Source organism: Psittacula echo (assembly GCF_963264785.1).
Source record: "Psittacula echo genome assembly, chromosome: 2".
Taxonomy (NCBI): Eukaryota; Metazoa; Chordata; class Aves; order Psittaciformes; family Psittacidae; genus Psittacula; species Psittacula echo.
In genome coordinates this window covers 140,541,644-140,556,512 of record NC_137737.1, presented here as the reverse complement: position 1 = coordinate 140,556,512, position 14,869 = coordinate 140,541,644, and the positions used below count along the sequence as shown (strand labels likewise).

The 14,869-nt window shown below is 36.9% G+C and overlaps 1 protein-coding gene across 27 annotated transcripts in view; it reads right to left on the bottom strand.

Moving 5' to 3' along the window:
* The window catches only part of RIMS2 (regulating synaptic membrane exocytosis 2), a gene marked incomplete at both ends in the record, with an annotated part of 479,054 nt that overhangs the window by 39,170 nt on the left and 425,015 nt on the right, over positions 1 to 14,869 (bottom strand). For 9 of the 27 annotated variants that reach the window (XM_080611830.1, XM_080611841.1, XM_080611850.1 and 6 more), the window contains one exon: positions 6,551 to 6,792. The exons of the other annotated variants lie outside the window; for them this stretch is intronic. In XM_080611830.1, the coding sequence (XP_080467956.1) occupies positions 6,551 to 6,792 (242 nt within the window). The remainder of the gene's footprint in view (positions 1 to 6,550; positions 6,793 to 14,869) is intronic. 27 annotated transcript variants of the gene reach the window in all.

The window sequence follows — 14,869 nt, the reverse complement described above, 5'->3', positions numbered from 1 at the left end:
AAACCTTTTACTCTTACTTTCTACTCTTACCACAGGACTTCTTTCTCATGTGCCTGGGATTTCTGTTTATATATGGCATAAGGTATTTCTCACACATTGTGTGTGAGAAGTGTCTTCCAGAGGACTTCTGCAAGATCATAGCTAGCACTGCCTGGAGTTCAGTTCTAACACAGAATTACAGAATAGTTGAGGTTGTAAGGGACCACTGCAGGTCATCTAGTCCAAAGTCATCACCTAGTCCACACCTCAGCTATGTATTTCTTTTCACTGTATCCTTCTCTCACATAAGCTTTATGAATATGAGGACTCAAATACATACCTACTTCCTCCACAGAAAATCCCTTGAGGAGAGGTGCAAAAATTTTGTACTGCTTTACCTTCTTTCCTAGTCTTTTTCTACATGTGGAAGAAAACCATTTAAAATAAAGAAATCTATCACTTTAGTAAAATATAGTTAAAAGCCTTCATAGTCAGCCTTTTCAGTGTGCAATTAGAGTCTATTTATTTATTTGCATACTCTCCAGAGTTTATTTACTAAAAGCTGATTAATGCTCCTGCTAATGTATTTATTACAATGGTATTTTCTCTTTGGTAAAGGATTCAGGTCACAATTCCCAACTGATCAGTAGGACAAACTGGCCTTAATTGCTTGTCAACTGCTAATCCTATATTTCTATCAATGTAATATGGGTTTATTTTGAAACTAAATCAGATCACACATCAGGAATACTGATACAAGTATTATTCTACACATTAAAGCAATTTATTAACATTAGCAATCTGTGTCTCAAATAGGAGAGGAAATAAAATCCCAAATAAATGGCTTGCTTCAAATCACTTGAATTATATATAGGATTAAAAAAAATTGAAATACATATCCAGATTAAGAGTAGTGAATGATGATATCAGTTTTGGCCATATAAATTAATTTCAGGGATAGAAAATAACAATGTATATTATGAGAACACATACACTTCTAGTTCAGTAAGTTATTTGCTTATATTCTATCTCATTTTAGACAATGAAAGGCATTCATGTTGTTCCTTCATTAGTTACCACTGTTGGAAATGATTAATCATCTTTTTAGTAGGAAACATAGGTACTGTATGTGTGGTACAAGACTGTTTTTTATATAAATCTGAACTTTGAATTGAGGAATGTGAAATTCCATACAAGATCAAGACTGATGTTCCCAACACAGTCTCCTCAATTATTCCAGTAATTGAAGAAATTGATCTACAGACTACATGGTTGGTTAATGACAGACATAACTGAGACTATTCTACTTATGAGTACAGCACTTTAGACCATAGTTTCACCCTACTACCCATACAGAATATAAAATTTGGCTTTTAACACACAGAGTGTTACAGGTCTGCACGTGTATGGAAACTTAATCATTGGTTTCCTCAGGGCTGTCCTGCAGGGAAAGGATTGCATTCCAGGTATGAATAGCTAAGTAAACACTGTTAAGACACTGCTTGGGATTTGCACTTTATATTTCATTTTCCTCTGTAAAGAAAACCATCTTTTCCACAAGGAAGAATGCCTGTGGAATCAGGACCTGAAGGTTACAACATAAACTCTTCCCACCCCACCAAATATTAGCTTCTAAGAATGTTTGCTTGACTTAGTTGTAGGGACTATTCCTTTATCTACTTTTTGTAGCACTAAAAAGGTACAGGAGCCAGAACTAAAATAAATTCTGATTTACCTTGCCATTCTACACTATAGCATTTTGTCTTTTACTTAAGTCTTATCTTACCTTACGTAAAACATACATTAAATAAAAGCAGTTTTGTGTCATCCACCCATTAGCTTGATTCCAAGGTTAAAGAAATTGTAGGAATTTCCGAATTTTTTCCCCATAAGTTGCTTTGAAATGTGTCAAATAAGTTCACAAAATACTGATCTTGTATATCCTCACAACTAAAATTTTCATTAAAACAAATAATAGGAAAGAAATATCACAGCAGTGATACACATTGTTAAAAGGAGTATGAACTTCTAAGAAATAAATTACAGCTCTCCTTTAAGATGAAATGGAAACCAGAGAATGACTCTCATCTATTTTTATTCATGTTTTCTGTATTCCCATGGTCTTGACACTTGCATCTTTTTTGCTCTTTCCTTTCCTGTAACAGGGATCCATAGAGCAACACTGAAGATCTTTTCATGTCACGGATATGAGAACACACTTGGATTCTCTTGCTACAATAATCTGAAAAGATCAGTTCCTACTGCCTATGTTAATGAGGTCAGACCTTTTCAACTTCTTGAACTATTATTTTAATCTCATAAATTACCTTGATGGTCTTGGTCAGCAGAGTTACTGGATTAGCAATTTTCTAAGCATTTAGAAATTAGAAATTTAGAAATACATCTCCTGTGTATGTCAGAAGAAAAATAAATGCTTACTTTTTTTTCATATTTCAGATGTATTCAGTTCTATCTCTGGAGAGACTATGCACTATATATATTCTGAAGAATATAAACTAGCCATAGCTGAATGAAGTCCAAATACTGATGTTAGGTAAAATAATAATAATAGTAATTGTAATAATAACAATAACAACAAGAATAACAATGAACACAACAATAGTTAATCTTTTTACTCCCACCTATAACAACAAAAGAACATACTCTTTACCTGTAAAAACCCAAACAGCTGTTCCTACCTGAATATACTAAAAGAACTATAGACCAGAACAAAAAAAACTTTGTGGTATTTTGCATGTCAATTTCTTAATATTATCATAGAATCATAGAATCATAGAATAGTTAGGGTTGGAAAGGACCTTGAGATCATCTAGTTCCAAACCCCCTGCCATGGGCAGGGACACCCCACACTAAACTATGTCACCCAAGGCCTCATCCAACCTGGCCTTGAACACCGCCAAGGATGGAGCATTCACAACCTCCCTGGGCAACCCATTCCAGTGCCTCACCACCCTAACAGTAAAGAATTTCTTCCTTATATCCAATCTAAACTTCCCCTGTTTAAGTTTGAACCCGTTACCCCTTGTCCTGTCACTACAGTCCCTGATGAATAGCCCCTCCCCAGCATCCTTGTAGGCCCCCTTCGGATACTGGAAGGCTGCTATGAGGTCTCCACGCAGCCTTCTCTTCTCCAGGCTGAACAGCCCCAATTTTCTCAGCCTGTCTCCATACGGAAGGTGCTCCAGTCCCCTGATCATCCTCGTGGCCCTCCTCTGGACTTGTTCCAACAGTTCCATGTCCTTTTTATGATGACGACACCAGAACTGCACAAATATTTATGCCAAATAACAAGAAATAGCATAATACTAATTTGAAAAGAAGTAAAAATGGACCTTATAAGACCTTTATTCTATGTCTGATTCACAGTTCTGAAAACAGTTATGATGACCTACTTTCAGAAAAACTTATGGCATAGATTTAGTTATAAAATGCGAATTAAGAAAATCACTGAAATACAATTATGCTTTACAAAACACTTGAAAAAAGTTTCAGTTACTGATAGGCATTTCTTCACTGTCTTCAGTATGAGCACACAGTTTATAAAAGCCTAGTTGCTATAAATATGATCACAACTTTCTATAGAATAGTATTGTTATCTCATGATATCTGTATGCTTTTCAAGCCTGATATGTAAGAAGATACTTAGCTGACCAACTGAATAACATAATTTCTTAAGAAATTAACTAAGAACCCTTTATACTTCAACCAGTTTCTCCGTGGTGCCACCTGAGTATCCCCTGCCTCTCAGCTCCAGAACACTGTACTTACAGGATGTCTACAGCACATTAGTGTTTTGATCCCAGATCTCGTATCAATGCTTGTACATGATTTTTTGTATGGGCACTTACCATCTGAAAACAGGAACACAATAGGATAAACCAGGGAAGTATATACATTCATTAACTATATTAACTGCAGGTTTTAAACCTCTAGCTTTCATGTATAACACTGTTGTACATTATTTTCTTCAAGATGCGCTGAATGGCTAGAATCATAGAATGCTTTGGGTTGGAATGGACCTTAAAGATCATCCAGTTCCAATCTCCCTGCCACAGGCAGGGACACCTTCCACCAGACCAGGTTGCTCAAACCCCTGTCCAACCTGGCCTTGAACACTTCCAGGGATGGGGCATCCACAGTTTCTCTGACCAACCTGTTCCAGTGTCTGACTGCCCTCATATTGAAAGATGCTTAAAACATGCAAGACACTTTGTGATGTGACCTCACCCTCATGTACCCAAAAGGTCATTGTCTTGTGTCACTGGAGACATAGAACCATACGTATGTGGTATGATCAGTGTGTTCACATGACCCAAGTATTTAAATGATGTTGCATGCTTGTCCTGTTAGGTGCAGACACGTGTGGCCACCAGGCAAGGCCCCTGAGGAGCACTGTCAAATAGGACAGAAGGAGCTGGTGTGTGGTAACATCTTTACAAAACAACCCATATCCAACCAATATATGAGAGGCCTTTCCAGAAAGCAGCAGGAGGTTCACTATCTGCTCTTGCTGGGGCCAGGCACAGGCCAGACCAGGCACAGATCTCTCCCAGGGAGCAGCCAAGGGAGAAGGGCTGCCAGCCAGAGCTGTGTGGGCACTCCTTGTTCCTGATGCTGCTCTATCAGCACTGAAATATAGCTTGTTATTCAAGAGCTTTACAGAACAACCCATTCACAGTCAACAGGCCAAGAGATCTTGAGTACTTTTGAAAGAATTACATTTCTCATATCTCCCTGACTTGAGTCAGTTGTTCGGCAACTGATTAGATATAACAGAGAGAAAAACTTCAGATCAAAAGTCCCAAATAACTAAGACAGCATGGTATTTAAATCAAATCTAGGCAAACCACACAATATGGATTCTCGCTAGTGCTAAGGCATACTTGAACAAAATAAAAAGAGATGGCAACCTTAATTTAATGTCTCGTACAGTAAGAGAAACAAGATTAGATCAGAACTAGTACTGTAGTGTATTGTATTAGACTCAATATTCAAATACATCAAACAAGTTACATACCTGCATACTATCACATGAGTAAAATTTAAATTTGTAGGTGAGTTAATTAGCTTTTTCTTTTTTTATTGCCCAACCAGACACTTCCCAGATCTGCATAAAGATGAGTAATCTTCTGCCTTGCATTCATTTGAACTCAGGGAAAATAGAAATGTATATGAAACTGCCATTTCCATAACTCACAAGTGAATTGGTAAACATGAGAGTGCTGCAAGACTTGCCTGCTGATGGAGTCTGCATGATATTCAGAGCTTTTACTATATATGTTCTTTTCCCTCTTCTTCATTCACTCCTGTCTCTTATTGCATTCAGTAAGCCACGTACTCAAGATCCCTCCTCTCTTTTTGTACTCCTCCTCCCTCTGCACTCTTACCCCTCTTGCTTACCCTTTCTTTCCCCTCTTACAAAGTTTACCACAATTTCTGACATTGAAAATAATAGTTTTGCTCAATTTACTTGTAGATTAAAACTCTTGTCACTTTGGTTTCACAATATGAACTGCAAGCTTTCCAGAGAACTGAATAATCTCTTATCAGTGTTTGAATGCTGGTTAGCACAATGGAGATCTTCAGATGGGATCATACACAGCTGAACACTATAAACTTACGTTGAACCCTATGACAAGGTTACAACAGTTTTGCTTAAATACTGAACATACAGTATATCTTATGTATGTACCTTAAAATAGATAAAAATATAAATGCATAACTACGTAAATTGCTTAAACACTTTATCTATATATGTGTCATTAAAATACAAATTATATTTTTCTATGTAAAATACACTTGCCCTACACAGCTTTCTCAATTGACAATGAGAGCTTTTCAGAGTGCATTATATGGATTTTCCCTGAAATAGGAGGAACAGAAAAAAATGTGTACGTTTATAAACACTTTGGCCATCAAAGCAGAAAAACTCAGTTTTTCCTAGGTAGAATATTTCAGTATCAAATTTTAATTGAGGTAAACTGAAATGAAGAAAATTTATACTCATGGTGAATATGCTTATAGGCTGAAAAGAAATTAATTTTAAAGGAATAAACCATTTGTCCTAAAGCAATAAAATATATAATTTGTTCAGGAAAATTGTTTAATTTCAAAATAAGATTGCATGTTCCAATGTGAAAACAAACAAAACCATATTGAAAGACACAAACACTATTTGTGACAGAAGAAAGGAATTTTGCAACATGTCAGTGACCCTTCAGAAACTTGCTGTAAGGATCCCCCAAATCAGAAGCTGAGCAGCTCATGTTGGCTCCTGAGAAACAAGGAGTTAGTGATTTAAGCAGGTTCCAGCAAGCAGAAAAATAAAAGCCTCAGTCCAACCTGAAAAGGATCTTTGCAAAACAAAACAAAAATGTTTAGTAAGTGTCCAGAGGAAAGAAAAAAAAAAGATGCTTGACCATTTTCTTCATTTGTAGAATGTTGTTGATTAGGCAGCTCCAACAGGATATCTAAATGATTAAGCCACAATACACACACATAATGTACATTTAAATGATAATTTGAGAGGGGAAAAAAATCCAGTTCCTACCAGTTTGGCTGAGTTGTGACGTGCTACGGCTTTTCCGTGAGAGACCCACGATGGCGACCATCTTTGCACCAATGCTGGAGCGTCTCTTTTTGCCACCACCGCCAACAGTGCCCACTGCAGTATCTGACTGGCTGCCATCATTCTTCTCCAGTGTGTACATATCCCCGCCGATGCTGGTGCTCTTGGTCATGTTCTTTCCTGAGACGCCCATCTGTCTGCTTTGCATTTTGGATGTAAAGACACTGTCAGCCAGTAGATGGATAAATAGGGCAGACAAAGAAGAGTAAAAAGGGGAAGACAGAAAAGGACAGGTTTCAGATGGAAGGTTTTGGGAGACTGGAGGGTAAAAGCAGCTAATTCACACAGGTAGGGTTTGGTTTTTGGGAAGCAAAAAGGAGAAACTTTAATTCTGTGTTCCTGTTGGGTCTTCTGTAAAATACTTGACTCATCAAATTTTTTTTTTAAATAACAAGCTCGTACTGATTGTTCAAAACACATTACGATGGAAAGTGTATCAAAGAATTAAGACATCCATATATCATATGTATATTCTTTGCTTGGGAAATTTAAGTTCTGCAGTCAGTGCTCTGCCCCTCTTCTTCTCACATACATACAATAATTTATATTCCTCTATATAGCAGCTTAGCTTTGGTACTAAACATAGGACAAGGGGTAACGGGTTAAAACTTAAACATGGGAAGTTTAGATTGGATATAAGGAGGAAGTTCTTTACTGTAAGGGTGGTGAGGCACTGGAATGGGTTGCCCAAGGAAGCTGTGAATGCTCCATCCCTGGTGGTGATCAAGGCCAGGCTGGACAGAGCCTTGGGTGACATGTTTTAGTGTGAGGTGTCCCTGGCCGTGGCAGGGGGGCTGGAACTAGATGAGCTTAAGGTCCTTTCCAACCCTGACTATTCTATGGTTCTATGATTCTATAATTCAGACATTTCAATGGTGTTTTCAGTAATCAGGTTTAGCTCAGCCATCCTACAGTAATGAACAGCCATATGTTTTTTGCTCCCTTGCTTCAGCAACAAATACCTGTATTTTATAGGTATTTGGCTGCTATGTAACACAGATAGATAAACATTACTGATAAAGTGGAATTTAATTTTAATATACATTTTGTATGCATTTATAGACTGTTTCTACATGCTATACGTGGCTGCAATTAAGTGATCTGCCACAGCATTTCACAGCATGCCCCAGGGGTCCAGGCTAAGGGTCCTTTCCTTTGCACAGAAATGACAATCTACAATGATGACGGCAGTACCTATACAAATTTTGCCCTGACATGTAACTGGCAGGAGTCCAGACAAACATCCAGACCTGGAAACTCTGGAGCACATGTGGGCCTGCGAATACATACAGAATACTTCTATTTCAGTGAAATTCTTGCAGAGAACTTAGATCTTTATTATTTTGTACAATACAGTGCACCTCACTAAAAAGTCCCATGAGATACAGTCTCAGACAATCCACAAAACAGTGGAAAATTTCTGGAAACCAAGGGAAATTATTTTGTGCTAAATCACCCGTATGTAAAGTTTAACAATTTTTAGTCAATGTTTATTTTTTTAAACTGATTTTCAAAAACTTGCGAAGGCTATTCCTGGAGCTCCAGTGTAAATTTTAGTGGGTACAGCCATACTCCTTTCCCCTTACCTACAATGGCCTGAATTTATTTCAAAAAATTAAGGTTTTATTGCTTCTTCATAAAGTTTTACAGTGTATATTCTGTTGGTAAAAACTTATATATGGAATTAATGCAGTGTCCTCAAAAGCAGAGGGATAACTGAATCTCTTCTCACTGATTCAAGGGGATTTGGGATAGGCATCAGATTTTGAACAACAGTGCAGATATTTAAGGTATCTGAGAGGTACCTGTAAAGTGCTCTGCTCTTAGTTGACAGCTGCCTGTACATGAAGGCACAAAATGTTTGGATCTAAGCCACAACCCAGAGGAAAACGTAAGAGCTAGTTTATAGAAAAATAAACCATCAAGACAAAAAACATTGAGTGTCCTTCTCAAGGAAGTTACAAATACGAAGGAGAATGAGAGTTTGGATCAACAGATGGAGAGGCACAAAACGAGGCTGAAAAAGAACCATGCTAGCCTTGCCTGGATACCAAAAGACCGGAACACAGTGATAACTTGAAAGCTTTTTTTCTTGTTCCTTTTTAACTCTCTTCGGTGTTATACGTTAGTGCATACTAACTCATGTTGGTACACTTATTAGTAAGGAAGGAGTGGGATAGGATGTGGGTAGACGAAGGCAGGAAGACAAAAAATGAGGATCTGTATTTCGGTGTCCTTTTAGCACTATGGTAACTTACTTACCATGATAACATCACCTGCTGTATTTTCTTTCGAAAGAAAATCCCCACTGTTAGGGATTGCTTCCCAGAAACAATATGCCACAGAAGCTAGTTCTCAGTAACAAGACTACCTTGCATATAAGAAATACTAGAGATCTAGAAGGAACAGTGATGGGAAGCGCTAGTATCTTCAACCTGATCTTATGCAAAATCAGGAAATTAGAGCCCCTTAACCAGCAGTACTATTTTGAACCCAAGTTCCCTAAGGAAATATGATTAATGTGACTTTGTTTTCTGTCAGGTCTCTTTTGAATATTTGAGAAAATTAGTTCAAATTTGACACAGGAGCAGAGAACTAGAGCTATTTGCTTTTCAAAACTGTTTTGAAAACAGAACCCTGGAGAGAGATCTTGTGAATGCCCCTTTGGGAAAGCCTGTAGTGTAAGTAATTACAGAATCTCTGTTACTTCATGTAGGAGCTCATTTGCACACGTGGACTGATAAGTAACAGTTTTACTGCTTGCAGAACAACCTATTCCAATGATCTATTTTTCAAGAATTATTCCAGGAAATCAGTGGGTTCCTGTCATATAGAAAATAGTAATTATGGCATTGCTTTATAAGCAATATTAACATTTAAGAAAAGTCTTATGTCATAGTGGTGAAACAGAAATATTCTGTTTTCACATAAAACAAAAAAAAAAACTGAGGAGAAAGTGCCCATTTCCTGAGTCTAATGTGCTTTTGAGCTGCTTAGTGTGTCATTTTCCAAGAAGTATAATTCTATTTAAGAGCAATGGATTACAACAATTACCTTTATTAAAGAATTCAATGTGCTTAAAAAGGTTGGCATTCAAACAAAGTTGCTATAATTTCACTATGAAATTAACTATGAAAGTATTATGCACTACAAAAATTTGCTCCTTGGCTGCTGTCTAAAGGCTCTGTATAACAAAATGCAGTTTTGCTGTGTACACCTGCAAACAGTGAGGTAGATTTCATTCTGCCACATTCTTTTGACCAACTGAGAAAAGTAGGAGAGAGAATTCAAATAAGGAACAGGGGATTTACATTTAGATTTGTATGCATATACCAAATACTAGTACAAATGGCTAATGAAAGTTCATTCACAAAACTGTATTTTTTTTTCCTGTAGATTTCTAAAAATATTTGCTTTAATTAAAGGTTTGGGGTTTTTTACTCTCTCCCTTTAAAAGCAGCATAAAATATACCTTTGCTATGCTCCCAACTAGCAACCAGCTCCTGGAGAAAGTCATCCCATAGCAGCGGCTTTATTTTTTCTCAATTCATCTCTCAAAAAAAAACCCTTTGAGGAATAAGTACTATTAATTAGTATCATAAAAGTATAATAAGTGTAATAAAAGCATAAGAGAGTTCTGAGTGGCTTATAGTGCCTCATAGTAAATCTGCAGAGGTCATGAGCCTCCTTCATCAGCACTCTGAACCTTTTCTGGCCAAACCCTAACTCACTAATTATTTTTGGTATATGCTTGGTATCATCACCAGTGACGCTACTCTTATACCCAGTTGGCTTTTTGACAGTATGAAAAATTCATTTTTCTCAGCATAACTGGATGTTGTACGTCAAGTTTACTTCTTTTCTGAGGTAACAGAAAGATGGACTTCAGAGTAAAACAGAGTAAATCCTACAACCTTTTTATCTTAACAGGAATCAGAAATTACTGGAAGTTTCCTTTACATGTACACAAACATAAGCACACACATCCAGTTAAGTATGTACAACAATATTCTAAAAGTGACATTAAATAAAAGTAATTTATGAAAGGATATGAGTCAATGACTAATGCACTAAAAACAGTGTTCTCAAGGTGCCTTATGAGATATTAAACTGAAAAATATCCTCTGCAAAGACAATATGTAGCCAGATGGGGGAAAAATAAATAAAAGAATCAACTATGCTAGCCCCAATAACATGTACATAATGTCATAATAACCACTCTTACTAGAATCAAGAAAAGAACAAACAATCACAGAATCCCAGCAGTGTGGTAGCCCACAGCATACAGCAATATCAGATGAAAGGTGGCAGCCAGGCTACTGACTTTTGCTAAAGGGGCAAGCCACAGTGATGGGCAAAGCTTACATGGGAGTGAAACTTCATTACTCCTAAATCCAGGAAACCATCTGAGGACACCAAGAACTGCAGACAGATCTCTGTCTGTGTAAGTATCTAGTCAGATACTTCAATTTTCCAGTGAACAGAGGAAAAGGAGAATTCTCTACTCAGTCCTCCACTTCAATCACTTGCTGTTCTAGTTTTTCTCAGTTGTGAGAACTAACTTTGCACACCATTCCTAAAATGCAGCATTTCTTTGTAATCACTTCACAAACAAGCAAAGGGGTACTCAAATGGAAGTTAAATGACTAGCAACAGCTTAACAGTTAAGTGTAAAATACACCCTGAACTCTGACCATCAATGAAAACAGTTTACTTAAAGCAAACTCAAGAGAGATGTTAAGTATTTTTGTACTTTATCAAGTGATAACTATTCCAGATAGTCAGGGTCAAGTTGGGCATCTCAGCTTCCTACGTATTTTACAGTGCATTTTCTTAACTTTAACTGTGGCCACCCGCATTGTGGATAAATTTGAGAGGAATAGGTTTTCAAACCTAAAGCAGAAGTTCTTCAAAACAAACATGAGACAACAAACAAGATTTGTTCTTCAAAACAAATAAGGCATTAGAAATTAAATTAGAGTAAGATACCCATAAATATTTGTAATTTAAAGCCAATGGTGGAATACAACAACCCTAAGAAACATATATTTTTCTTAAAGTTATACCATGCTAGCCAACTGAGGGCAGTCAGACTGAGAGACATCTATGGCAGGAAATTTAATATGGTCCTTATCATCATTGAAGACCCCTGTTCCATACCTATAGTCGTTAATAAAATTGCTTAGGTCTGTCCTCTGACCATGACAGCCTGCATACACACAGCTAGCTTACATCTTTCCCAAAACAGGGTTTTCTCAGGCATGTTGCCCAGAGGAAACAGAACCTGACCCATCCTACCTCCTGAATTGTACCTGGGCTGAATCAGGGGCACCTTGTTGGTGTGTCCAGCACAAAACTATGTCAAGGACAGAAATTTTTTAAACAATATGGATGGACTATGGACTATGTCTTGGCCCTCTCTAGCTTACTGGTATAGACATAGCCTTAAATTAATTGATAATACTACAAATCTCAGTTTTCAAATTCTGATCTCTAATAGGCCGATTCTAGCTCATAAGCTTTTTCTGAATGCTTTTAGAGAAAAACAGCAAGCAAGTACAAATCTGCTATTCATACATAGCTTTTTCCAGAATATAATTCCTAGGACTGGCTCCTTGGAAAATGATCCCTTCTGGAGCTAACGCATAGACAGAGGGGAATGCCATAAAGTACCTAAGGAAGTCCTCATAGAAGGGAGGCAGAGGAGTAGATCTCATAACGAGAGCTTTGCTTTGGTCTTGGTATCTCCTGCTTTATACAGACCATTTCCTTGATATCTGACCAAGAAGGTAAACAACTGTTTGTAAGGTCCAGGATAAGGAAAGGGAAGATTTCACATCAGCCAGCTCAACATAAGTCCCAGGAACACCAGCTGTGTAGCTTAGCTAGTAACTTGCAAGTGAACAGTCATTTCTCATAACCCATAACTGCTACTCAGCATTTCCTCTTGTCCCTTCCTCTTCCTGCTTTTCCTTCCATCATCTTCCTCACTAACATATTGAAAAGACAAGTATTTTGTGTTGGTAGATGTAGAAAAGCTTTCTTTTCCATCTGCACTAGCCTGGTAAGTTGACATCACATCAGGAGGAGTTCTGCAGGAGTAAAGTACTGCTAAAGTTCTATTAAACTGACTTTTAAATCAGTCCCTGGCCCTTAAACATAACAGTCCATGGCAGAAAGCAGCACAGGGAGCCATGCAGAATCCTTATACCCAACGACTATGTAATCACTAGTAAATTACAAAGAGCACCACTTATTCTACAAAGAATAAATGAAAATGCTATTCTATCCATTTCTAAGTGAGACTAAAATTATGAAAATCTTGATTTTTTTTTTCCCACTTACCAACAATAGCACTTTAATAAAACCAGTATTATGAAGCACAGGCATTTTTCCAATCTACAATATTATTAGCATTTTTACATGCAAAGGAGAAGATATCAATACTTTCCATTGTACTGTATATTGTTCATGGGGATTTTGAGGATTTTGTCATCTTTACAGCAGAATTGGAAATGAAAATATGAAATCTTGTTGTTCTGTCAAAAGTGTATGTGTTGGAGTATCAGATTTACTCTTACGTCATTTAGTGGATCTTGAAGGTTTGTTTTTTTTCCCAATGCATAGTCAAAATCACTACTTCCCTGTCATTTAGCTGAGTTCTCTCGTAACAATCCCTAAAGAAAATGAAACACCTGCAGTAGTAAAAATGCACTTTGCCAAGTGTGGAGTGCAGCTGTGTGCAGTGATGTCCTAGGGAAAGAATTTTAACAATTTTTCAATCATTGTGATAGATATTTTCAAATACATGTCTCTTGTGAGACTGGAAGACCCACTGAAGACTTTGTTTACAGCTTTTTACAAGCAGGAAAGGAACTTTAATGCCATTTTTAATAGGTCTCTTAACTCAATTGGAGAGGCTCTCATTTCATTAATTTGCTCAACAAGTTTAACAAAAAAAGCATTATAGGGACAGCTGTGGTGTAAGAAATAACATTTCCATAGGAACAATGCTTCCAGCCAATGCACACACTCATCTGCCAATTCACATCAAAGAAAGACATTGCAGGTTTGAAATTATAATGACTTAGTCTCCTGAGATTCACTTGGTCAAAAACTATCAAGTTAACTCATTTGTGATACAAATCTCTAATACCTACTGGATTGACTTAATTATTAGGTTTATTTCATTGAAATTGTAACAATCAAGTTGGCAGGAAACAATGAAGCGGTGATTATAATGTGTCTTGTTATGTATATTACTATTCAAGGAAAACTTGTGTGCACATTTCAAAATAAAAGTAACGATACTTTTATATGAAGTGTCTGATTCAAAGCTCTCATTACGAATCAGAATTACCTCACCTGTTACAGTACATAGGTTGACTTGAACTGGATCTTCCCCACTCTGATAGATAGCAAGCTCTGCACACTGCTTTACAATTATATATTAATAGGTGTATACCTTTTTCTGTATCATACCTAGTGTTGTTTTGGTTTTTTTTAATAGGACTAAATTTCAAAATTGTTTGGGGTCAGGCCATTGCACTACTTACCAAACATAATCATATAAATGAGTGATGCAGAAAAAAACACCAGATAACTGTTTCTGAATACTACCAGTTGCTAATCAACTGACGATAAACTTTCAAGTTTTCCTTTACAAAGTTGCAGAGAAGATTTAATACTCAGCTAACAGTAGTGAATATCTTTGCAGAAATAACTTCTTTTGAGACAGTGGACTAAACCAGCCATTTACTATGTGTGAAAACAAAAGAAAGTTACCAAGAAGACTAGCTGAGGTCTAAAAGTCTTGCATTAGTCAGCTTTCCTATTCATATGTAAATACCAGCAGTAAATATGAGCTCTGAAGGCCTGGCAATAAATTAAGTACATTCCAAACAAAGGCAGAGGTCGTTTTGAACAACATACAAAATCTTTGAGATTAGAAAGCATCTTCTTTAACCCAGCCTGGCAAAGAAGCAGTTGCATTTGTAAAAATAGGTTAACAACTAGCTTGCCAAATTAAAATGCACAGTGAGCAACCAGATTTAACTGAGAGGGTCCTTACAGAAATGCACATTGTATGTACTTAGCCTGAAAGTTAAATGTTATGTGCTTATTCAGACATACTGTTGAATTACAGTCTTCCTACAGAAATGGAAGAGAAGGGTCATTCTGTTTTCTGTATTAACACTGCTGACTAACTCACAAGCTATACTGCAAACTTGCTTAGTGCTG